Genomic DNA, 24,753 nt, shown 5'->3' on the forward strand with positions numbered 1-24,753 from the left:
ATAGAACACTTGACATAGAACACTTGACAAACTAATGATTTAAGATGTTCTCTATTCTATTCTCTTACTTCTATAAATTAACTTATACCGAAAGAAGCTTCTTGATATAGAGTTTTTCGCCAAAACATAACATTGAAACCATAATTGCTCAAAAGTTGTTGACTCCGAATCTCGAAGGTCGTTGCTCTGTCATCCTCGTTGTGTTGAAAAATCGCCTAAGTCTTCAAATAGCGTCAAGAATGAAAGCAAGCAATCATTTTCTTGACTTAAATTACAGAAAACTAGCAAACATTTTGTTAAGGTTCAAAGAAAGCAACCAAACAGTGTTATTTGAAATCATTAGTTTTATTAAACCTGTGATAGTTTTGTTATTATATTGCAAAGCACACCTGGTACACAAGTAGAAACGTACCAGGATCATGAAAATTTTATTAACATTATGAGCAACCCCCATTGAGAGGCAAACTTGCCTACTTAATATTCAATTGTTGTATCATCAAAACACTCATAAAATGCAACCCTTTCTGCCCATTCTAGTTCAACAAGTTTTTTTTAAACAAGTAAAATAATAATATAACCGAAACGTTAAGCTTACATGCCTTCAGAATAATCGGGAACTTTCATTGAAATAATCAAAATTAAACATTAATCTTCAGGTTAAAAAGTGATGTTACTCCCTAAGCTGTTCGTTCCACTATATATAAAAATAAGACAGGAATGATCTTAACTGTCTATCTCTTGGAAAATTTTCAAGCTGACGTTTCAAAAACTCTGTTAAAGTTCTCTTGAAAATAATTTTGTTTTCCGTGGCTCTTATTTTGATGAGTAACTTATTCCATTTTTGTATGATCTTCAAAATCAGAGATCTTTCACTGTGCTTAGTACACTTTTGCGCTCTTATTATCAGTTCTTTGTCCGTTTATTCTGTTTTTAATTTATCCGGTTTGTATATTTTTTTAAATGCTTCTAATACTCCTCTCTGATTCAAGTCTATGTGGAGTTTCAATATACTAAACTTAGATATAATTAATTCAGCTGGTAGGACATAACGTTTGAGAAGGATATAACTACAATGATCTAATTTATGAAGCACATAACACTCTTTTATGCCCTAATTAGTCTGTCGATTTATACGCTGAATGTTTTTTGCTGACAATGTTTGTAAATAAACCACTGAATGACAAATGAAACAGAACTAAAGATTTGAAAACTTGCAGCCTTACTTCCAAAGATATATAGTTTCTTACCAGATATAGCGAGCGAATGCCTGCCGCCATTTTTTAAAAAACTACATTTAGATGTGATTCAAAAGTCAATTTTGAGTCAAGGTGTATTCCTAGATAACGACAACTCTCATCTGATTTTATTAAATTTCCGTTAAAATTAACTTTCCGTTATAATTCGTCCCTGGTAGAAAAAAAATTAGTTCTGTTTTATCAGCCTTCAAAGTGAGTTGATTTTCCGTCCAGTAACTGTCCGTCTTCAGTTAAATATTTTCAATTTTTGTTGCAATTGTTTCTCCTGGTTCATATTGACATAAAATACTAGTATCGTCTGCAAATTGAACAAGCTCAAAGCCACCTTTGATTTTTTCTGAAAAACCGTTAACGTATAAAAGAAAAATTAGGGGTCCTAATACTGTGCCTTGCGGTACTCCATGATTGTCGAAAATGTGTTCTGAGACCTTGGTGCTTATTTTGACGCATTGTGATCTTTCTTCGAGAAAAGATTTCAAAGTTATCGCGGATTGGATGTTTTTGGCCGTAGGATGTGCCGAAGTGGTTTTAGACAAATTTCCTTTTTGAACTTGTTTCAAATTGCTGGCGAGTAAAATGTGACCGACTTTAACAGCGCTTCTCTGTGTTAGTTGGAAGATTGGTCTTTCCTTTTATACACCATATTTGTAGTCATATCATGTATAGACCCCCATCATGATAAACATGCTATAAGTGGGCTTGTAATGGGAAAGTACCGGAAGTTTTTGGGTATCTGGAGAACTCTAGTTGCGGTAACTTGGAAGTTGACCCCTTTTTTGACAAAAGAATGGAAGAATGTTTAACTTGGGGAGCTTCACTTGACGTAGAATCATAATGATGTTCCAAGGTTCTTATATGTTCTGTAATTATTGAGCTGTACGTTTTATTGATCAAACAGCTTGTCTTGAGAAAAGTATGAATACTTTTGCGAGTTGTTTATCAGTTATTATTTTATCTATGGAAGAACAAAGTCTCAAAAACAATTTTTTTTGCTATGGATAATCCAAAGAAAACCCTTGGTTTTTGTAACAATTAGTTTATCTTTGAATTACTATTCCTTTTGATTATTCGGATCTTTTCCGTTTGTGCCCCCCCAGCTTAGTGGGCGCATATTATTTGCACCCCCCAGACGCACGTGCAATATATTTACATAATGATTTACTATGTAATGGCACGTGCTTTGTAACTGGGGGGCGCATAACGTACTGGGGGGGCACAAACGGAAAAGATCCGATTATTTTATGCCCAATTATTTGATTACAGGCAGTACTTGTTGACTGGAGTTTATTTCCTGATGACTAATTCAGGATTTTTCGCGTGTGTGCCCCCCGTACGTTGTGTGCTCCCCGCAGTTGCAGAGCACGTGCCATTACCTGGTAACGCACTATGTAAAAATATAGCCCGTGAGTCTTTGGGTTGCAAATAATATTCACTCAGTAAACGGGGGAACAAACGGAAAATAACCCGAATTCACCTTAACTGTATGGTGTGGAAAAAAGTTTTACAATCATTCAACATTGCATTCTTTTCGGTTTTTTAAGATTTGTTAATGGGTTCTGATTGGGAAAATTTGACAAACCAATGGCTTCAGTGGGACCGAAACAGCATGACATCCCAAGCGGTTTCTGCAATGAAGTCAAACAACAATATTGAAGAGCTTGAGAAACTTATGCTCAAGAGAATTCAATTCGGCACTGCTGGGTTGCGAGCCAGAATGGGTCCTGGTTTTTCTCAGATGAACGATTTGATTATAATTCAGACTACTCAAGGTGTTGCAACAGTGATTAAACAGGAGTTCTCGGTTGAGGATATTAGTCGTGGCGTTCTTATTGGTTTTGACAAACGGCATAATAGTGAACGATTTGCTAAAATTGCGTCTGCTGTTTTGCTGTTAGCTGGAATTCCAGTCTCTGTTTTTGAGCAATATGCCCCGACTCCTTACGTAGCATATGGAGTACGGAAGTTTGAACATATTGCGGGAATTATGATCACTGCCTCTCACAATCCTAAAGAGGACAATGGATATAAACTGTATTGGAGCAACGGCGCTCAAATAATCAGTCCAATTGATCGACTAATTCAGGAAGCGATTGAAAATAATCTTGAGCCACGCAGTATAGGTCAATGGTAAATATAAACTCTTAGCTGCAGAACAAGGTTAGTGAGTGTCCGGGATTGGCTATACCAAAATTACATTGTGATTTGGGTAAATGTAATTGGTACCAGTAATTGGTTCCAAAGGTAATTAAGTTTTTCTTTCCCCAATTTATTAGTTCCACCCGTTTAAACTTCGAATTTTTCTATAAATCACACACACAACGGAATGAGTTCCAAAACATCTGGTAAACAAATTCAATTAGAGGGTATGAGTATCCAATGTGAAACCTGTTCTAAGCCAATTGGTAAAAAAGAGGCAATCTTCCGTTGCGTATGCTGTGCCACAATCATGCACATGTCCCCAAGCTGCACAAAACTTAGCATCGAAATAATAAATGCACTTCAACAGGTCAATCAAAACGTTCTGCTTCTATGCAACGCTTGCGTACAGCAGAACAAACGTGATGTGATTCTGGACATCATAAAAAGTCCACCACAAAAACAGAACAATCTAGAAATAAAAGAGGACATTCAAACCACAATCAAAGAAACTATTAGCAGCAAAATAAATGAAATTGAGAATAAACTGCCAACAGCTAACAACAACATTGAAAAAAACCCCACAGTAAAGGCTAGAACTGCAAATGACCTGGCAATCAGAATAAGAGGAATAGATGAAAGTAAGAAAGAAACCGCTCGTGAAAGAGCTGAAGAAGATATACAAGAAATACAGTCAATCCTCAAATTCCTCAAGCTAGACTGCCAAATTACGGACTGCAGGCGCATGGGTGCTTTCAAAGATGGAAGGCATCGTACCATTCTTCCAACCATGCCATGCATGTTATGACAAACGCATCTTACTACTCTCACTCTCAAGATTGAAACGATATAGCAAAACAGTGTACATTAGCAAAGACTACTCCCTACAAGAAGAAGAGCAACTGAATAACTGTCTGAAAAAGCGAAAAGACTTAATAGACGCAGGTTTCCCCAGAAAAAACTTGAAAGTAATTAATCTGACATTATACGAAAAACAAGATGAAAATTGGGTCGAGTACTTAGACAATGCTCGGTATTCCACCTGACTCGCAAAAAATACAGACAAAAAACAAGAGGTATCAATTCTAACGTTTAATTTACATAGTTTCATTGATCTACCACGAAGATTTGCATTTGCAAACGCTATTGTCCCCTACAATCCAGACATTCTTTGCCTAACCGAGACTTGGCTCACAGAAGAAGTTCCAAACGAAGCACTCTTTCTCAAAAATTATGTCATTCACAGAAATGACAACTTCAAAATGCGGTGTCTCAAAACATGGAGGTGTTCTAGTGGCGGTAAAAGACAACATTCAATCTAAAGAATTGTTCGTTAAGAACACATGTGAGGGTTGCCTAATCGTAAAAATTAACACTAAAAATGACTCAATCCTAATTGTCTGCATTTACAACCCACCTAAAGGCAGCCCATACAGATGGTGCACGCAGAAGTTTGAAGACCTCACACAAACGCTAAAGTTTTTAGAGAAGAAAACAAAGCCAAAATCAATCATCATTACAGGAGATCTCAACTTCTCAACCACTGACTGGAAACAAATGTCGTCACCAGATGAACTTGACAACACCTGGCTCAACTATTCCGTAGATGAAAATTTTGAACAAATGCTAAACTTCACTGACCTTTTGGGGTACAAAAAACAGCTAGATGTCTTCCTAACAAACGAACCACAATTTTAGATCAATTCGAAAATCGAAACCAAAATTAGTAATAACTATGCCCTCAACAACAAAAAATGCTCAGATCATTACGCCTACATAACACGATACGAATGCAACTACGATCAAGCGACCGATCGCAGCAGACCAAAATACGCTTACAAAAGAATAGATTGGATTAAATTCAACTGCAACATCTCCAAAAACCCATTTAACCCCTATTGTTACAGTAACGTTGACGAACTTCTTAAACAATGGTATGAATGGTTCAATCGCCTTTTCGATCAACATGTCCCAAGAGTAACTCAGCACAGATCACAGCTCCCCCCGTGGGTGTCAAAAAGCACATCCCATGAAATGAAAAAACTATCAACTTTGAAACGAAAAGCAATTGCCCATCCAAGTCCTGCTCCAAGCACACTAAACAAAATAGATTGTCTCGAAGAAAAAGTCAACACACTTTGTAAAAACGATCAAGTCATCTATGAAAGCGAGATTTTCGCAACACGTCAATTCAGCGTTATTCAAGAATATTTACGATCAATTAAAAAAGTCACACCATTCCCAAGCGAGATGCACCTAAATGAACAAACTGCTAACAACAATGAAGAGAAAGCCGAGTTGTTCAATTTATTTTTCCAGAGTGTTTTCAATTCAAAAATATCAAATGTTGAGAACCAGTTCAATTTTGAAGAAAAAGATCTTAATCGCTTTGATATTTCAGAAAAAGAAATTGAAAGTATACTAAACAAACTTGATACTAGTAAAGCCAACGGCCCTGATGATATAAGCAACCTGTTTCTGAAAAATCTATCAAAAACAATAAGCAGATCCTTACTTCTACTTTTTCAAACATTCATTAACAAAGGTAAATTTCCAGCATATTGGAAACAAAGTGACATAACACCAATACACAAAGAGGGCGATAAAGCCGCAATCAAAATGTATAGATCAATTAATTGCCTCTCAAAAGTTTTCGAGAAACTTATTTTCAACAAACTCTATGAGCACGTTAAAGGAACACTTCACGATTCCCAGTTTGGTTTTCGGCCTCAACGTTCAGCAATTATTCAAATGTTATGCTTTCTAGACCAACTGTACAAAGAAGTCGACTCAATTGCACATGATGAACTTTTCGTTTTCTACCTAGATTTCCAGAAAGCGTTTGATACAGTACCCCACCACCGCGTTGTTGCAAAACTGTCGGAATCAGGGATCGGGGGAAAAGTGCTCAGATTAATAGCCAACTACTGTGACGACAGAAAACAACGTGTTCGCATTGGAACCTCAACGTCGAGCCTTCGTGACGTCACTAGCGGCGTACCGCAAGGTTCAATCCTGGGGCCACTACTTTTTCTCGTCTACATAAATGATTTACCACAAAAAATCGAATACAGTCAAACCTACGGTTATGCAGATGATTACAAATTGCTCTCTAATAACAAACATGAACTTCAAACTGATCTCCAGAAATTAAATGAATGGTGCAATAACAACGAAATGCGCCTCCATGAAAACAAATGCAAGATCCTCTGTTTCAAGAAAAAGTCACTCTTTACAATAAAAAATGAAACTGTCAACATCTCGTCTCATCAAAAAGATCTCGGAATACAAGTTTGTGATAACCTCACTTGGCATCAAAACGCAAGCACACGAGCACACAAGCACTTTGGTACCTCAGAAGAAATCTTCACCACAGAACTCTCACTCAAGTTAAGTTAAACGCATACACGGGTTACATTGTACCAATTATATCCTACGCCTGCCAAGTGTGGTATCCGTCTAAATGCGATCTAGTACTCATCGAAAGAATCCAAAAAAGTGCGACGAAATGGATAATAGGTTCTTCTCTCACATATAAGGAGCGTTTAATCAAACTGAAAATTCTACCTCTGTCTTTTTACTTCGAACTTCACAGCTTATTACTACTATGTGATCTCATAAACAATAAATACAACATTGCCATAGAAAAGTTTATACATTTCTACAACAATAATCGGACGAGACAAGGCGCGAAAGGTGAAATCAAACTTACGAAAAAACGATTATTCAAAAGCGACGAAAATTTCTGGTCGAGAACAGCCTATCTCTATAATATTGTCAACAAACAGACAGACCTTACAGACAACAAAAATATAAAATATCGGATCAGCGACATTTATTGGAAATTCTTTTTTAGAAGTTTTAACGAAATTGACATGTGCACTTGGAGAATTTGCTGCCTGTGCAAAAACTGTAACCCCATTTCGAAAATATCTCATTTATAACGATCAACAAGTGTGCTTCAACCCGTGCATTGCAGAAGCCTGAACTACTACTACTACTACTACTACTAATGTAGTAGGGCAAAAAAAATCACTGTGCTCGCGATTAGAAAATTTCCAAGAACCTTTTGTTCGGTCTCTGAAAACCTACCATATTCTTTTCGGAATTAAGCTATGACATCTGAAAGGGCACAGGAATTAAAATCAAAATAATAAACAATAGATCGCTGAAGTGATTATACTTATCAGAAATTAAATCTGACAGCTAAATATCCAGCCAATTATATCTGAAATAAAAAGGACCCTAAAATCATAACAGAAAATATAAGGGCTGAATTCAATAAAATGAGATTTTGCCTATATGAACAGGCTATTGAATAAGGAGCCTCCATTTCGTCCAACGTCATGCATGTCCTTGAGTCAATATTTCTACCTAGCGAAAAGTTCATGTAATGACACTTTTTACCCCGGGACGTGCCCTTGCTTGTAGAAACGTCAGCCGCGGATAATGGAAGCCTTTGCTCTCAAATCGACGACAACTGAAGAAGATACAAGATTAGATTTCAAAGCTGATGCAATGTGAGAATGTACATTCAGTAAGACTGGAAAAAAAGTTGTCTTGGTAGAGAAGCGGACAAGGATCATGAATCTGTTATTAAAACTAAGGGGAGCCCTCTAATGAGAGTCAAACTTGCCTATTTAAAATCAAATAGTATTATCATCAAAACACTTATGAAAGGCAACCCGAAGCAACAGTCAGAAGAGGTGAACATGTAGGTGCATTAGGGGTAGCTGGTATCGGACTTTTCGGATCAGGACTGCTGATGGGTGGAGCGGGACAATGCGGTTTGACGGGACTTTTGGCTCGTGTCAAGATTGAGACAAAACCAGTGCTGCTAACATTGAACATCTGACCACTGCTACAACAGTTTTGACGAATTATTTTTCAATAATGAGATCTTCCATATTATGCCCGATTGCACGCAAGTGATCCTTTCCAACTAACAATTGAACTTCAATTTGATGCAACGGCTTCGTTGCTAACGCTATTGTATGTGGATTTCAAAAGCTACAGATCAGGTGTTTTTACCTCCAGGATGAATATACTTAACTCCATTCCAATCTCACTCCAGCAACATCTCCCAATGTTTTTAACGCCTAAAGAATCAGTTATCGCTATCCCTAAATCTGTTGGAGTTGAGCTAGTGTTGTCCGCAAGTAGGTCGGCTTTAGCAATTCAAGCAAATTCAGACTTATTCTCTTAGTGTGGCGCAAAACTACTGAGAAATGTTGTGGCGGTACCAAAAGGGTTTAAAATTGACCCTCTCCGCAGCATTGGCATCTGGTTAAAGTCCTTACAACATTCAGCGCATGAGTTATCCCAATGCCACAAGGCGACCCTCGGATGGCTATCAAATAGGTTACTGAAAGCCCATACTTAGCAATCTCTGAAGACCTGATGGTGTCCATCACATTATCTCACTTAATTCGAAATCTGCCTTGGCTCCTCTAAATACTGACTTTGCCTTGAACCCCTTGTGTCACAAGCTAACCACACATCTTGTTTGGCGACGCTTTTCCTCACTTCATCGCTTAAAGCTGCAGAAACTTGACTTTGAGGTTTTTTATCTCCCAACAGAAGTACAAGCAGAGACTTTAGGCTACGGCAGAGGGCTCCTCGCGTCAGCTACTGAAGCGTATGAAATGAGAAAGTATAGCGTGGAATCTAAACCTTAAGCTTGAAATGAGATCAAAAATGAGAAGTTGTCAAAAGATTCCTGCTTGTTTATTGAAGTTTAAATACTAGACCCCTTAGCACATTTGATAGCGGAAGTTGCTAAAGTTGAAGAGCTGCTATATTTCGCATTGAAAAGTTGAAGGTGTAAATTTATTGTGTAACTTTCGGGCCGAACTGACCAAAAGCTCCAAAGTTAAGACTAGTGAGGATCTTGTAAATTTAGTTAAGCCGTTCTTAACAGATATGTCACTACTCAATCCAAAGCTCAAATCTCAACTGATTGAATATGTCCCAGTCAAATTGTCTCAGTCTTTGGGCATATGATCGATTCAAAGTATTTAAAAAGTTTGTACCATCCTTTCTGAATCATGAGAACACACAACTTTGATCATGTTTAGTTTTACGATCTGAGGACGCTGCTTAGATGCGTGAATTTCATAAATAATGGAAACATCAGTACGAAATCTTCGCCATTGATGAAGACGGCCTATCTGTATACAACCCCACAGCTTCACAATGCGGAAACGCTCGTTCACTGTCTACTAAGGCAGATTCTGAACCTTCAGTCATTCGTGAAACTCATCCTTCTCGTATAAAATGTTCATCGAATCTTTGATGCAGTTTAGTTGTGAAAAAGCGTTTTATTGCAACTTGACGGAAGCATCAAAATAATATATTTCTCGAGCCCATATTTAATGGTGAGATAATCGAATTCAAAGGTATTTTTCTACAAAACAAATTAGAGCCAATTTTTTGTGCAGAGCAGTTTTAATGAGATTCGTCAATTTTCTTTAATCTATATTCGACTAGAATTTTTTGGCGAAATTCTTTGGAAATTTTCTCATGTACGTCAACATATGATGGACAACGATGCGGAAGTTTCTCTAACGACGGGATAATGAACGTCCTGAGCAGAATTTCCTGTTATGAAAATACAAAGTAAGCAACATTTTTAACTCTGGACAATAGAGACAAGCTTTGACATTCTAAAGAACAGTTGAAATGTTATTGATTAAAGATTCTCTCCATTCTTTTTTTTCTACTTCTATAATTTAACTAATAATGAAAAATTTCTTTTGCTACAGAGTTTTTTGCCTAGACATCGTAACAGTGAAACCATACTTACTGGAAAGTTGTCGACTGCGAATCTCGAAGGTCGCTGCTCTGTCATCATCGTTGTGTTGAATAAACGCCTAAATCAAGCGTTTTATTAAAAGTCAATTGAAAGCAACCAAACATTGTTATTTAATATCATTAGCGCTTTAATAAATCAGTGCGAAATTTGTTATTATATTGCTAAGCACACCTGGTACACAGGTAGAAACGTACAAGGATCATGAAACTGTTATTAAAACTAGGGGCAGCCCGACAGTGAGAGGTAGACTTGCCTATTTAAAATCCAATAGTATTATCATCAAAACACTCATAAAAGGCAACCCTTTCTGGCCATTCTGGTTTAGCAAATTCATGGAGCTGCTTAGCTTACTGTACGAACTGATTCGGAAAATTGTAGCTAAAAATCAGCGCTCATGATTACCTACATTGGTAAGGGCGCCCAACCCTATATTACACCTGACTGAAAAGCTCCAACAAGGAAAAGGGACGCTTGCTCTTTGAATAAGTTGCAAAATGACCAAACGCTTTTCGAGGACATTTTTTAAGTATGCATAATTCAAAAATAAATGTTTTGTATAAATAAATTACATGTTTTGCTTTTTGCTAAGATTTAAATTTTCCATTGACCTAACAGGAGACAAACTTTTTGAAGACCCTTGGAATTATGACGAAGTTCTGACGCATTACAAAGAGGAAGGACAACTCAAAGCAGTTGATGATAAATATTCTTTGAGCTACAACAGCGACCTTCCGTTGCTTAAAATGCCACTGTACACTACACCGTCGGAGGTGAGAATAACATACACAGCTATGCATGGTGTCGGTCATAAGTTTGTCCTTCAGGCTTTTGACCAAATGAGCCTTCCAAAACTGACTCCAGTCGTTGAACAATGTGACCCAGATCCCGAGTTTCCGACTGTCAAGTATCCGAACCCGGAAGAGGGTAAAGAGTCTTTAAGCCTGTCGATCCAGACCGCCAATAGTTGTGGAAGCTCTGTGATCTTGGCAAATGATCCGGATGCCGACCGGCTAGCTGTGGCTGAGAAACTTCCGTCTGGAAAATGGAAAGTTCTGTCGGGAAATGAACTTGGGACACTGATTGGCTGGTGGATTTTGGAGAATCACAAGCAAAAAATTTTGAATGATGACTCTGTACCTAAGATGTCAGATTGTTTTATGTTGTCAAGTACGGTTTCATCTCGAATTCTGTCAACAATGGCCCAAGCGGAAGGTTTCAACTTTGAAGAAACTCTAACTGGGTTTAAATGGATGGGTAACAGCTCCGACAAACTTATGAAGGAGGGCAAAACTGTACTGTTTGCATTCGAAGAAGCTATTGGTTACATGTGTGGATCGACAGTACTTGACAAAGATGGTATCAGCGCGGCTGTTGTTGTATCACAACTTGTTCACTATCTCTATAGCACCAACTCTACGCTCCTAAAACAGCTGAATGAAATATTTGCTAAATATGGTCCACACGCAAGCCACAATTCGTACTATTTTTGCAGTGATGCAGAAAAGATTGCAAAAATCTTTGAGCGCATTCGCACGTTTGAACAAGACGCTGAGAACGATGTTGATAAATATCCAAAGTTTCTGAACGGAATTCCTTTGTCAAGTTTTAGAGATCTCACCTGCGGAATCGACTCAGCTCAGCCCGGATTGAAACCGATCTTACCGACGTCTAAGTCCAGCCAAATGATTACTTTTTATCTTATAAATGGAATCGTGCTGACAATCCGAACTTCCGGAACGGAACCCAAGATTAAGTTCTATTCTGAGTTAGTTGGTAAAGCTAAACAGTTTCCCAGTTCCGATGATGCGCTGATGTTTTTGAAGATGCATATGAGGAATATCATCAACTTTCTTTTAGAGCCAGCTAAAAATGGATTGAAACCAGCAGCTGGTCTTCAGTGACCTGTAATGGATAGTTTTGGTGCTCATCCATGGACCATTTAATTTGAGTGTAATCTAGATTTCGTTACAACTAACCCCTACTTATCAGGCTGTCATCAATTTAAATTTTGCATTTCACATTTCTGTTTATTTCAATTGTCGTTTATAAAATTCCGGAGATATTAAGTGCCAAATTTGTTCAAAGTGTGTTCGAAATGCATAAAGGCGCAACCGGTCTATTGATTGAGCTATATATCACTGTAACGATGAAAATGCATAAGAATCCTCTCTGTCATATGGCAGCTTTTCATTAGCCTATTGCAAAAACTTGTAAAGCCAGAAGTTAATGCATGCGTGGACGGAACTTGCGTGGCATGTGATATTTTTCGTTTGATCATATTTTCGACATGTTCGTTTAGTTTCTCATCATTTTGAAAATTTTGTTTTAGTGCGCTTCACCAGAAGTACAAAAATACTTCCTTAAAAGTTCAGTGTTATCATTGAAAGCTCATTCTTAGTAAATTCCATCCTTGAGCGCCACAAGGTCATAACCTACGCAAATCTTTCAAACAGTCAAACTACACTAGAACAATCTTAAAATTAAGTTAAAAATAATTTTTCTCAGAAATTAAATTAATCAGTTATCCCAATAACTGATATCTCAATTGAGATATCCGTTGAGCAAAAAATTTACCGCAACATCTGTTGTCTTTTTAGCTAGATCTAAATGGCATTTTTTCAATGTTTTTTCCTGATTTTGTTTTATCAATTTTTAGGCAAAAAAAGCAAAGCTATAATGCAGATGTTTAAAAAATTTTGAAGGAATATAGTTTGAAAAAGTTTTTAACATTGGAATGTTAAAAACATTTTTACGTTATTTAAAAGTTGTCAGGATTTTTTTATTTGAGATATCCGTTATTTCTTGGAAAGTTAGTGCTTAGTACTAATATTAAGCAGCGATCTTCGATGCTATGACATAAACATACTGATTGTTTATGTTGTTAAAACTGGACTGCATTTTAGCAAATTTTAATTTCCAAAAATTAGTTTAAATTTTTACAGCGTAAAATAGTTTTTTTTACGCTCAGACCTCATATTAAAAGCATACTGAAACAAATGTATCAATCATGAAACTTATGTGACAAGAGTAAAGAAGAAAAGTAAATTAACGAACGCTTCTATCTTTAGAACTTGTAGATTGATCGTGGGCAAGTGACCTGCTAAACACTTGAGCAGCTGGTTGACACCTCAAGTTATCAGAAGAAAAATCTCATATTTTGGTAAATGAGTCAATTCTGATTGATAGCAATAGCCGAGAAGTGCGATTATTGACCTTTTATTGGCTCGAAGACAATGCCCTGCGTTGGCTGTATTGATGAATTTTTGACCGTGAATAGTTTCTTCGACAGAAAGGTGCAGTTAGCCAACTTTTTTTCATTTTTAAGTTTTCAGTTTATTTGTTTTGCTTGTATTTATTGTATTTAGTTTGCCCAGTAAAAGTTTTGAGAGCATAACAAAGCTTTTTTCAATAATTTTTGTGTTCTTTGGAATTTTAAAGAGTCTATATGCATATGTGGTAATGGCCTTTCATTAAATTAGGCATAACTTCTATTTGGCGTCTCAGTTGCTGAAGTGAGCTCTTTTGCTTTTAATATTGAAAATTCTACCAGTTTTGGCAGTTTTGACTGGCTTTCTCTTTTAATTTGATCAGAGTCATTAAAATGAGCTTTTTGTGAACCGTTAAAAATTTATGTTTGTGTTTTATAATAATTCCTTTCCTTCAGTGTTTGGTTTCCAATGAAAATATGTTTGGTTGGGGGGTTGTAATATTTTGGACTTGGACTGTTTTCGCAAAATATTTTAATGTTTTGTAAAATTGAATTGAATTTTACTGTTTTAGTACATTAGGAAGGTCAATACATAAATCATCAGACCTCCAATTAAATTGATTTATACTTTTCTACTGTATTATAATACAGTAGAAAAGTATAAATCAATTTAATTGCAGGTCTGATGATTTATGTATTGACCTTCCTAATGTACTAAAACAGTAAAATTGAATTTTATATCTAATTAATACTTTCATTTTTCCAATTAGGGAGATGCGCTTTCTAAACATTTTCCTATAATGTTGTACGTAACCTCCGTACACCGGGTATTTGGAACCTGTTTATCGCGAGTATCCATTAACAGTTTTTGCCTTAATCTTTTCATTGGCTCGGCTTTCAAAAGTTGCCTATAAAAATCCAATTTTAAGGATTTTAGTCTGTTTTCCTTTTGCTTTTTTGTTTGCTTTTTGTTTGCTGCTGTTTTCAATAAGTATAAGAATCTGAGATTTTTAAGAATTAATAATGCTGTTTCGTTAACTGATAATTTTTGTCCGAAATAACCGATGTTTGTTATCTGAGAAATATCTTGGAACTAGGTTTTTTAAAAAAACAATTGAGTTTAAATCTTTCCTCAGTCTTTTTCTGATAAAATTATTTTCTGCACTAGATTGAATTAATTTTATCAAAAATATTCCAGCAAAGGAGAACTGTCTTTTTATTTTTTTAGACTGGCGAAAGTAAAAATTTCGGTGTTTCGGAAGCTTTATATAGTTTTTAAGGCGATCCGATTCTAAGAAATTGAAAACTTAATAATAGCTTCCAAAACAGCAGAATTTTTACTGTTGGCATTCTGAAAAACTAATTAGATAACTCTCCCTTGTTGGGATTTCTTTGACGAAATGAATTAGTCGACTACAGAAATTTGTCTGCCGATTGTTACCTTCCTTCTGCTTTCCCAGTGTTTCTTTTCGGTCGTAGAGGAGATCTTAATGTTTGAGACCATCTATTCGTTAACAAATCAGCCTCGTTATCTTTTAGTGTTCTTTCTTCTTATATTTTGCTATTTTTTGAATGCTTCAATGATGTCAATACTAAAAACTTTCTCGCAATCATAGGTTTGAAATTTTTTATTGACTATATAGTTTTTAGCGTGAATAAAACAGTTATCGAGAAAAAAAATACAATTTTTTTGAGGAAAAGACTGTAATGTTATTTGGTGGAAATGTGCGACGTTTTGATTCGCTTCCTGAGTTCGTCTGGCTATATTTTTTATGTAGTCGTCAAAATTTTTTTCGTCAATCAATTCATCAAATATCAGTGTTTATCATTTTCATAGTTTTCTAGCTGGAATGCGTGCATGACACTTTCTAAATTGTTGGAGTCAGATTTTTTTTGACAAGGATCAGTCAGTTTGATCTGTCAAGGTACTCTGTGTTTGCAAGTCCTGAACTAGCTTCTTTGCAAAGGGCATTTTTTCAGCAATTCAGCATGAAATTGGCAAGAAAAAATGAGGAAAATAAATTTAAATAAATGAAGTTACAACTAAATGGGTTATAAATTTGGTTTGGTGTTATCAGTCGTCTGGTTTCTCCAAATGATTTTTTATTTAATTTTTCTGTGCAAAGTTTTATGCGCATTTTTGGCTTTGTCTCTGATGCATTTTTCTTGTCAATTGCAGGAAGCGCTATTTGTTCAGGCTGCATTTTGACGGCAAAACAAAAGTGAGAAAAATTGCCATATGAACCAGCTTTTGTTGCGAGAAAAGTTTTCTGTTCATCTGCTGCGTTGACTGTCTTGATGACTTTTTGACTCTGAAGTTTCTAGGATAGAATGGTGAATATAGCCAACTGTTTTTTCATTGACAACTTTTAGTTTATTTGTTATGTCTTTTTTTAAAAAAAAAATGCGTATTTGAGGTCTTTTCTTTTTAATATTGAAAATACTACAATCCAATTTCGGCAGTTTTTGACCCGTATTTCTTTTGCTTTGATCTGATTCACTAAATTGAGCTTTTTTGTGAGCCGTTAAAAATTTATATTTGTTTTTTATTTTAATTCTTTTCCTTCTGTGTTTGGTTTCCAATGAAAATGTTTGGTTGGGGATTTCTTTCTTTCATTACTGGTTTTTAATATTTTGTACTTTTTTGGCAAAATATTTTTGTCTTTAACATTGAATTCATTTTTATTGTTTTATTTCATTAGGAAGGTCAATAAATAATTTTATCAGAACTCCAGTTAAATTGATTTATACTTTTCTATATTGTTTATATATGATTAATACTTTCATTTTTCTAACTTAGGGAGAAGCATTTTCTAAATATTTTCCTATAATGTTGTACGTAACCTCTACACCTGGTATTTCGAACCTGTTTATTGCGAGTATCCATCAACAGTTTTTGCCATAATCTATTTTTCCTTGGCTCGGTTTTCAAATGTTTCTTGAAGAACTTTATTCTCTTAATTTTTCATGATTGTCTTTTTCATTTTTTCGTTTTTTTATGCTGATTTCTTTTAGTATAAGGATCTGAGAATTTTTTTGAATTAATGATGCTCTTTTTTAACTAAGTTTGAACGAAATAACCAATGTTTATTGTCTGAGAAATATATTGGAGCTAGGTTTCATTTTTTCCTTAGTCTGTTTCTGATAAATTTAATTTACTTTCCATTTTATCAATAGTATTCCAGCAAATTTTTTAGACTGACAAAAGTGAAAAATTGGTGTTTTGGAAGCTATTATTTAAGGTGATCCGATTTTTAAAAATTGAAAACTTAATAATAGCTTCCTAAACAAAAAAAATTACTGTTGGCAATCCGAAAAACTAAACAGATCTCCCTTGTTGGGATTTCTTTGACAAAATGAATGCAGCCGACTGCAGAAATTTATTTGCCAATTGTTACCTTCCTTATTTCTTACGCTTTCACAATATCCCAATTTTCTGAAATTGATTTAATATATTTAACTTTATTTTATGTGCAGAATTTTATGCACCTGTTTTGTCTTTGACGCATGCTTCTTTTCAATTACAACACACGAAGAAAGCTGCACGTCTGCTTACTACGTATATAAGCATTAACAAATTTAAAAAAAGCTCGTTGAGCTTTCCTAGCCTGAAAATGGACTCATGAAAGTACTTTTTCATAACTAAGTTTTGGAAATATCTGTCTCATACTTTGCGTCTAATATTGTCCTCAAACTAAAATCCGGCATGATATATTGGGCTGAGTAAAGTCAGACTTGAATATATTGGGTTTAAAAAATTGATGTTTTCATTTGATTAGAGGGGCTTTCAATTGGCAATTTTAAGCATCGACCTTTAATACTTTCCAGAGCATCCTTTAAGTCGAAGCGTTAAGTAGCATATCTTGCAAAACAAACTGGTTTTACGAATTGCTAATGATCTAATCTGATGAAAAAGATAGAATTTAAAATAAATCATTTTTTTCCGCAATGGCTTTGGTTATTTTGTTACTTGTATTGTACTTGAATTTTGGTATCGGCTCGAAGTTTGTGTAGCAAATTCTTCCGTTCACCGTTTGCTCCAAATTCGAGAAAACTTTGTTGTTTCATGTGATCTACATGAGCACAATGTCTATGGATCTGCACGAATAGACAGCTACTGCAATAATCTATAATTGCTCATTTTTGACCTTCATTGTAATTGCTATTTCCAAGTTCTATAAGGCTGTATAAACTATTATCAATGTTTTTCATGGGTAAGAGGGAACAATTCCATATCTTGTACTAGTGCTATTTTTACCAAATGTTATTTCAGATTATTGTAGCATAAAATGGACGACACGACACCTGAGCAGACGGAGATGCTGCTCCAGTTCCAAGACTTGACAGGCATCGACAGTCTGTCGAGGTGCAAAGAGATCCTTGTATCATACAACTGGAACCTCGAAATGGCTGTACAGGAAAGAAACAATTGCCACTAATTTGACACCGCTTATACTGACGGCATAACATTAACTGAGGGCTTTCTGGCAAAATAATACTTGGTGACCATTCATAACTTCATCAGACAAAAAAAAAACAATTCAAACGCACGTACAAGTTTTAAAATGTTTTCGTGTGCCAGATTCTTGAGTACCACATTTTCATATAAATACACTTTACAGCAAGAAACAATTGCACGATTTTAAAATTTGCGAAGTGTGTGTTTTAATCAGGGTTTAGAGGCTCTGCTGAAGTCAGGTCGAAAATCTGACTGACAACTCGAACCGCTACGCATCGACGAATCTCGGATTTTCTGCCATTTTATCAAAGTCACGTAATCTATACTTATACAAACGTTCAAGTGTTAAATGCCGAAGTTACCTTTTGATGCCAGAATTTGTTAATATACATTGACAGAAGTTAAAGAGCTTTCGGCATTCTAATGTCTGGAAGCGCTGAGCCAGAAAATTTAGGTGACTTCGTTGGGTTCGCAAACCCATACTTGAATTGATATTGTAAGAGGTGTTATAACGTTACTCTCTTCTAAGACTGGCGTCGGACATAAACTTCATTTTAAATTGTAGCTCAATTAAAATGCAATTTTGGTTCAATAGTTTTTTGAACGGACTTTTGCCGCATCTTGAGACACTTACCAATACCCCCGGGCTAGAACAAAATAAAAAATAGTTTGCTCTATTATGTATGGCTTGAGGAACGAGTAAGTATGCGAGGCAGTTTAAACTGTAGTAGAAAAAGATAAGCGGTGTCAAATGTTGGTTCCAGGACCAGTTCAACCAGAATGAAGGTCGAGAACAGGTGCTCAATCATCATCAAATACCTGGACAATTCCAAACTCCGGAACAGCGAGTCCGGGAACAAACTCGCCCAATACCCCTCAATATTTTCCACCCTAATCAACGAATTTATTACGCTAGCGCAGTTCGCAGACCTATGGATTGGGTCACGTGGATAAAATGGCTGTTCGCCTTCCCTTTTCGGTTCACCTTTTCAACAGTAGTAGACCTTGTAGTATTTTTCTATCGCTTTTTCGTCCCTGATCCGAGAAGCAGAATCACAGACCCTTACGGTGATGTAAGGTCATTCATTGACAAATTCGAACAGCTATATGGTTTTATGCATCCACATTTCGAGCGCATGACATTCAGCCAAGCTATGCAGAAGGCCAAAACGGAATTCCGGTTTTTGATTGTCTATTTGACTGATTTTACGAATGAAGATTGCAAATCGTTCAACACTAATTGCCTGTTAAATCCAGAAGTGTACGAGTATATAAACAATAATGCCTTGTTTTGGGCATGTTCAGTTGAAACGCCGGAAGGATTTAGAGTTACAAAAATTTTCAGGTAAGAGACGACAAATCAAATATTTCTGCTTTTTATTTAGTATCTTGGAACAGTTGATATCAATACGATCTGATTGCATGCTTGACGCTAAAAAATTAAATGAATATTACCATATGGTTAATTTGACCATCGAGAATTTATCAAACTTGTTGAACAACTTCGAGAGGGTGATGACAATCGTATGGTAATGTTTTTGATCAACTATTGTTGTCATTATAGCAGATGCATAACTTTATCGCACCGTGATTAGACTAATAGTTTATCACACTCATTTATTGCCGCTTTTCAGATAGTAACAGTGGTGATAAAATAGTGTGATAAACTCGTAGTATGATGACGGAACAGATTTGGTAGTGTTAATTGGGCGTTAAAGTGTTATTTCAACGATAAGTTATGCAACTGTTGTTTTCGCAACGAGAATTGATGAAAAGAAGTGACGAATTTGGAAGTTTTGACAAAATCTTTTGCTCAGTTTTGACCAATCCGGATTGATTAGTTAAAATCTGATGTGGCTTGAGTTCATATGGGTTCTCCGAAGTTGCCTGTCTATTATAAAATGAAGCTTTTGACCTCATTTGCTTTTTTTCTCAAAAATAGTGCTGATTTTCTGGCTCTTTTAATGTTCTTTATTTTTTAATTGCTCTTGAACGTAGTTCATAGCAATTATTGTAAACGTGTGTGTCTTTTTTATGCAAAATTTTTGCGTGACAATTTTGACTTTTTGAGTGACTTTTACGCCCTTGACTTTTTGCATTTCGCGTGATCTAAAATTCTCTCTCAATCACAATTTCAAGCAACTGAACTCAATTGGCGGCAATTTAAAACTAAAAGTCAAATGAAAAGTGCGCCGAAACTGGTGTCATTTTTACTTTAAATCTTAATAGTGGTATATGTTAACCTCTAATGTGGTTATTTGAAGCCCACTATAGAACTTCTTAGTCCCATTTAGGCTCCCCCAACTGAAGCAGGCTGCAATTGATTAGAGCTCCCACTAGTCGTTCAAGAGCAATTCTTCCGACGTTTAGTCGGTTATGTTTGTTGTTCGTGATTTGATCAATTTAAAGTTAGTGTTTCGTGTTTTAAACTTAAGGAGGACAAATTTAGATAAATATTTAGTAGTTTTTGAGTTGCCTTGAATTTTTTTCTGCTTTTTTGAATCACTCTTCATAGGGCTTTTCATGGGGAGTCTTCTAATAGTTCTCCAGCAAAATTTTTAGCAATTAGCTGGGACCTGTTGTTCTTATGAGCAGTTTCTCGCCGGATAGTTTTTTCGTTTGAGCAATTTGACCTTTTATAATCAGAAAAAGGATCAACTGTTAAATCTCAGTCACTGATACTGGGCTTCAAGTATGCAATTAACCGAAATTGCTGAAGAGACTTAAAGTATAGAGACTTAATTTAAGGCATAAAGGGCATTTTCTTTGCTCTCTACATTCTCTTTCCCTACATAATTGTGCTTAAATATGCGTAAATTTACGGCGTAAAAGAAAATTATAGATATCTTGGACGTTTTTTTCAGTAATAGCTCAATTATTTCCTGTACACCCTCCAAAAATTTATACTTCGTTTGTACTTTGTAATTATGATTCGTTTTAAAAAATTCATTTGCAATAATCCGAAGTGATAGTTTTTAATTTTTTTTTACTAAATACCAACTGCGTTCGATGACAGTAATTAGGTTCTGGTAATCGATTTTTCTATGTTTAAGTTAGTTGTCCTATACTTTGGAAGGAATCTCAGCGTGTTTCAATAAGTGTCAAGTTAGTCCCAGGCATGTTGGATGTTGATAAGAGTGATAACGACAGTTTAAAGTAACTGAATGTTTCTTTTTTGACTTAGTATTTTATAAGCGTTAATTCGAATTAACGCTTATTAACGTTAATTCGAAATCAGACCTGACTTGTTCAACTTTTCAAAATAACTGTTTTTTTGTTCATTGAAAAAGTTGACCTTGCCTATGATTCTGGTACGTGTTAGAATTTCTATTCGGGAGAGCCTAAGTCAATTAGACCAGAGCGGAGTCTAATTGCGGTTGATGTCGAGATGAGCTGGAATTGAAAAAGAAGAACACTTAACAATTATCCGAAGCGCTCGCAATAAACGGTATTAAAGAATTGTTGCAAAACTGTCCTCTCAATTTTTTCTGCCCACCCTCATAAAATAGATGTTTGTCACCAGTTAGGCTAGCCAACTAAAGCTTCAAGTGGCTGCGACAACCAAAGTCAGGTCCACGCCAGTCCCCTGAGAGCGATTTGTCTGACGTTGTTCGGTCGGTAGTTTACAAAAAGAACTAGTTTACGAATTTGTACAAAACGTACATTTTGAGTTTTGAAAGGAAAATCCCCAAAATTCAAAGTTTCTTGCATATCGAATTTTTAGTCATTTTTCATGAAAGTGCAGTTCACGTAACGTAAGACTGTTATATTTAATATTTCAAGATTTTAAACTATTCGAAATCAATGAATTGAAGTCTTTACAAATTAATCCATTGTTAACAGAACAAGATACGAACCATTCGTTGCTGTTGTGTGTCTCCGTGACAACAGATTGACAGTCGTGGGAAGAATCGAAGGTGCCCAGAGTGCGGAATCGTTCCTTCAGAGAATTAGACGTGTCATAAACGACAACACCTCTTACGTCAGAGCTGCCAGAAGCGAAGCTGATGATCGAAACTTGAGTAGACTGCTTCGTGACCAGCAGGACGATGCTTATCAGGAAAAGATTTTTGACATCTTTATGAGTTTTCTTGTTCAAGCAAAAATATATTAAAAGATTCAAAAGTGTATTCATTTCCTAATGTAATTTTGGGCTGGTCTTACGAAAAAAAATTTTGAGGTATATAATTACAAATGTAGCGAAAGGGAACCAACAAAGTCTTCACTTATAATTTAACTGACAATTGAGGTAGAAATGCATAATTTTTCGTGATTTCACCTCACAGTTGTAATTTTGAAGTAAAGTATGCAGGCTTATTCTTAAAAATCTGAGGTGCAAATTTGTTTCTAGAAAAATGGGCAATCTTGCTTTTAAAACTAAAAATGAATCATTTTTTCCGTATTTAAATTTTACCATAAAGAGCTTTAGTGTTTTGCTTGTGTCGGATTTCGTCAAATCGAAAGTGAATTGTTAATCAAAAGGGATTGGATGAATTACGTTTTAAAACAGTGGTGTCAAAAATTATTTATCTCAGGAATCTCTGAAACGTGATCGAGAAAAGGCTAAGCAGAAAGCTGAAGAAGAAATGAAGAAACAGCAAGAAGAGGATGCTATCAGGCAACAAAAAGAGATGAAAAAACAGAAGAAAGTCGAAATGAAATTACTCAAACGCACAATCAGAGAATCGTTCCCTCCAGAACTAGCAGCTGGCGATACTGACGCACTACCTCTGGCTTTCAAAATGCCTTCTGGCGACCGAATTAATAGAATTTTCAACTGTCACGATTCTTTATTTTTGCTGCGGAATTTCGTTTTTTGCCAACCGAAATGCCCTCCCAAATTTGACATTATGAAATCATTTCCAAGAAAGTGTTTGCCCCACCCCGATACGTCTAGCAGCGAAGACATGGATAAGTCATTGAAAGATTTCGGTTTAAGTAAAAATGAGATGTTATTTGTTCAACAAACTTTCGATTCCGAAGACGAAGAATCGGAAACTGGCGAAAGTATCGCGGAGTCCACAACAAGTTTGCCAGCTGAAGAAAGCAAAGCAACCACAAATGATGCCGACGTTGTCGAGAACCCGGAGATTGAATCTTTAGAAGGTGAGCTTGATTTCGTAGCATCGGATGATTCATCGAGCGACGATGATGATGATGATGACGAGGACGACGATGATGATATGGAGGAAAATGACGAAATTGATGCAATGCCTTAGATTCGTCGGCCTTTTTAGGAACATTTATATGCTAATGTTACAGTAATATATATGTGACATCATAAAGGCAACCAGGCTCTCGTTTTTGCGGACTGTAGTATGCAAAATAGTTAAACAATTCAATTTGATTCTATGAGTAATTAATGTTGTTTCCGAAATGATGTCACAGCAAATGTGAAGCTGTGGATTTTTTAGTTTTTGAAAGTGTTCGGCGGTTTCTATTCCACATTCTAATTATTTCGACTTTTTACTTAGTCCGATGACAGTAAGCAACGCTTGTAAAGTGATCGGAAATTTACTTACAATTCTTGAATTTAATTTACTTTCTGGGTAAATTTGAACAAAAGTGAACGTTTTTTTTTCTGACAAACTTAAATTTGTGCGTGATTTTTACGCGAGCTCCGAACAGTTACAATGCTCTGATGATTGGAAACAGACCGCCTAACGCTTTATTAAAGTATCCCTAATTTTTGAAACCGGGAGACGTGCTTTCTTATCTGTTCCAGTCAAATAATCTGAGTTTATAGTACACTTTTATCTGATGGAAATGTTCTTTATATCACTTTCATTTTCCACGCTTACTTATGCTGTCAATGTGCGAAATAATCTTTAATTGCGATCGAATTTTGTTTCATAGTCGTTTAAAATTGACGTTAAATTGTATTATGATTATTCAACTCTTTTCCACGAGTCCTCAAGTAGCAAAAAGTGTATGCAAATCAGTTAATGTTAGGTCTCTGTCTAATTGGCCAAAGTTATATAAGACCCCCATTCTGCTATAAAATTCTGCTATGGGAACTCTTGCGTGTCAAACTGTTTCTGTATGTAATATTTCCTATAATGTATATAGTCCGTAGCATAACGTTGAAGCGCTAGCGAACTTCTGAAAGGTCAAAATTAAAACATGCAGATATTGGCATACTGATGTTCATTTACATGCCCAGAGCTTTTCGAATGTTCGCTTGTGTGTCAACTTTATTGAAACCCGCTATAGATATTTGCTCAAAATTATCTGTATTGGAGCTAGGCGATATCTGCAGCTCTGTTTTTGGATATCATTTTAATGACCATTCCTTGGAGAACTTGAATCTGTTTTTTTGTTTTGACTCTTTTTAGTGTAGTGTTGTGAATCTCTTTGTATTATATTGTGGAAATGATTTTGTTGCTTCCGAGAAGCATAATCAAGGTTTAATTTTCGACTATTTATAAGCATTGATCGAGCTCTTTTCAATTAAATAATTTTAAAATCCTACTCCCCCACTGCCGCAGAAACTGAAGTGATATGTAAACTTTGTGTATCGAGAAATTGCGGTTTTTAGCAGCTTGCGAGCTGATTTCGCTATTAAAGGAATTTGGCTGTTTTATACTGATTTTAACTAAATTTTCTCCTCTTCCCTATTTGTAGACAGCCACAGATGAGTGTTTGAGTTGAATTGATTTACTGGCTAAAATAACGCTGACTGAAGATGTCGAGTCACTGGGGGATTTAAAAAAATGAGGGTGCTTGTTTAAAAAAAATAGAAATGCTTCAAATTTTTGAGCTAAACAAAACCATAAAAGCACTGAATTAAGCCACGCTAGACCTCGAAGTTAAGTGTAGATCGAATAAGAGTGATATGATGCCTAAAATAGGTTGAGTGTTGGAAGACAAGTGATGCAGG

General features: G+C 35.8%; 2 protein-coding genes across 2 annotated transcripts; both read left to right on the forward strand.

Moving 5' to 3' along the window:
* The first annotated feature begins 2,761 nt into the window (after window positions 1-2,761).
* LOC142350002 (phosphopentomutase-like) lies at window positions 2,762-12,226 on the forward strand. Its single transcript, XM_075401889.1, has 2 exons — window positions 2,762-3,376; window positions 10,822-12,226. Exons 1-2 carry the CDS (start codon window positions 2,806-2,808, stop codon window positions 12,105-12,107), a joined length of 1,857 nt encoding a protein of 618 aa, XP_075258004.1. The 5' UTR covers window positions 2,762-2,805; the 3' UTR covers window positions 12,108-12,226.
* Window positions 12,227-17,595: 5,369 nt separating this feature from the next.
* On the forward strand, window positions 17,596-23,214 carry LOC142349274 (FAS-associated factor 2-like). Its single transcript, XM_075400728.1, has 4 exons — window positions 17,596-17,826; window positions 18,611-19,218; window positions 21,717-21,929; window positions 22,405-23,214. The coding sequence occupies exons 1-4, from the start codon at window positions 17,704-17,706 to the stop codon at window positions 23,090-23,092; spliced, it is 1,632 nt and encodes a 543-aa protein (XP_075256843.1). The 5' UTR covers window positions 17,596-17,703; the 3' UTR covers window positions 23,093-23,214.
* Window positions 23,215-24,753: the final 1,539 nt, after the last annotated feature.

This window comes from Convolutriloba macropyga, chromosome 11, assembly GCF_964194025.1.
Source record: "Convolutriloba macropyga chromosome 11, txConMacr16.3, whole genome shotgun sequence".
Taxonomy (NCBI): Eukaryota; Metazoa; Xenacoelomorpha; order Acoela; family Convolutidae; genus Convolutriloba; species Convolutriloba macropyga.

Coding starts and splice junctions, on each gene's coding strand:
- LOC142349274 (XM_075400728.1), top strand. CDS start 17,704: ATGGACGACACGACACCTGAGCAGACGGAGATGCTGCTCCAGTTCCAA. Junction 17,827..18,610: donor ACTGGAACCTCGAAATGGCT/GTACAGGAAAGA, acceptor TAGTAGAAAAAG/ATAAGCGGTGTCAAATGTTG. Junction 19,219..21,716: donor AGAGTTACAAAAATTTTCAG/GTAAGAGACGAC, acceptor CATTGTTAACAG/AACAAGATACGAACCATTCG.
- LOC142350002 (XM_075401889.1), top strand. CDS start 2,806: ATGGGTTCTGATTGGGAAAATTTGACAAACCAATGGCTTCAGTGGGAC. Junction 3,377..10,821: donor TCTTGAGCCACGCAGTATAG/GTCAATGGTAAA, acceptor TTGACCTAACAG/GAGACAAACTTTTTGAAGAC.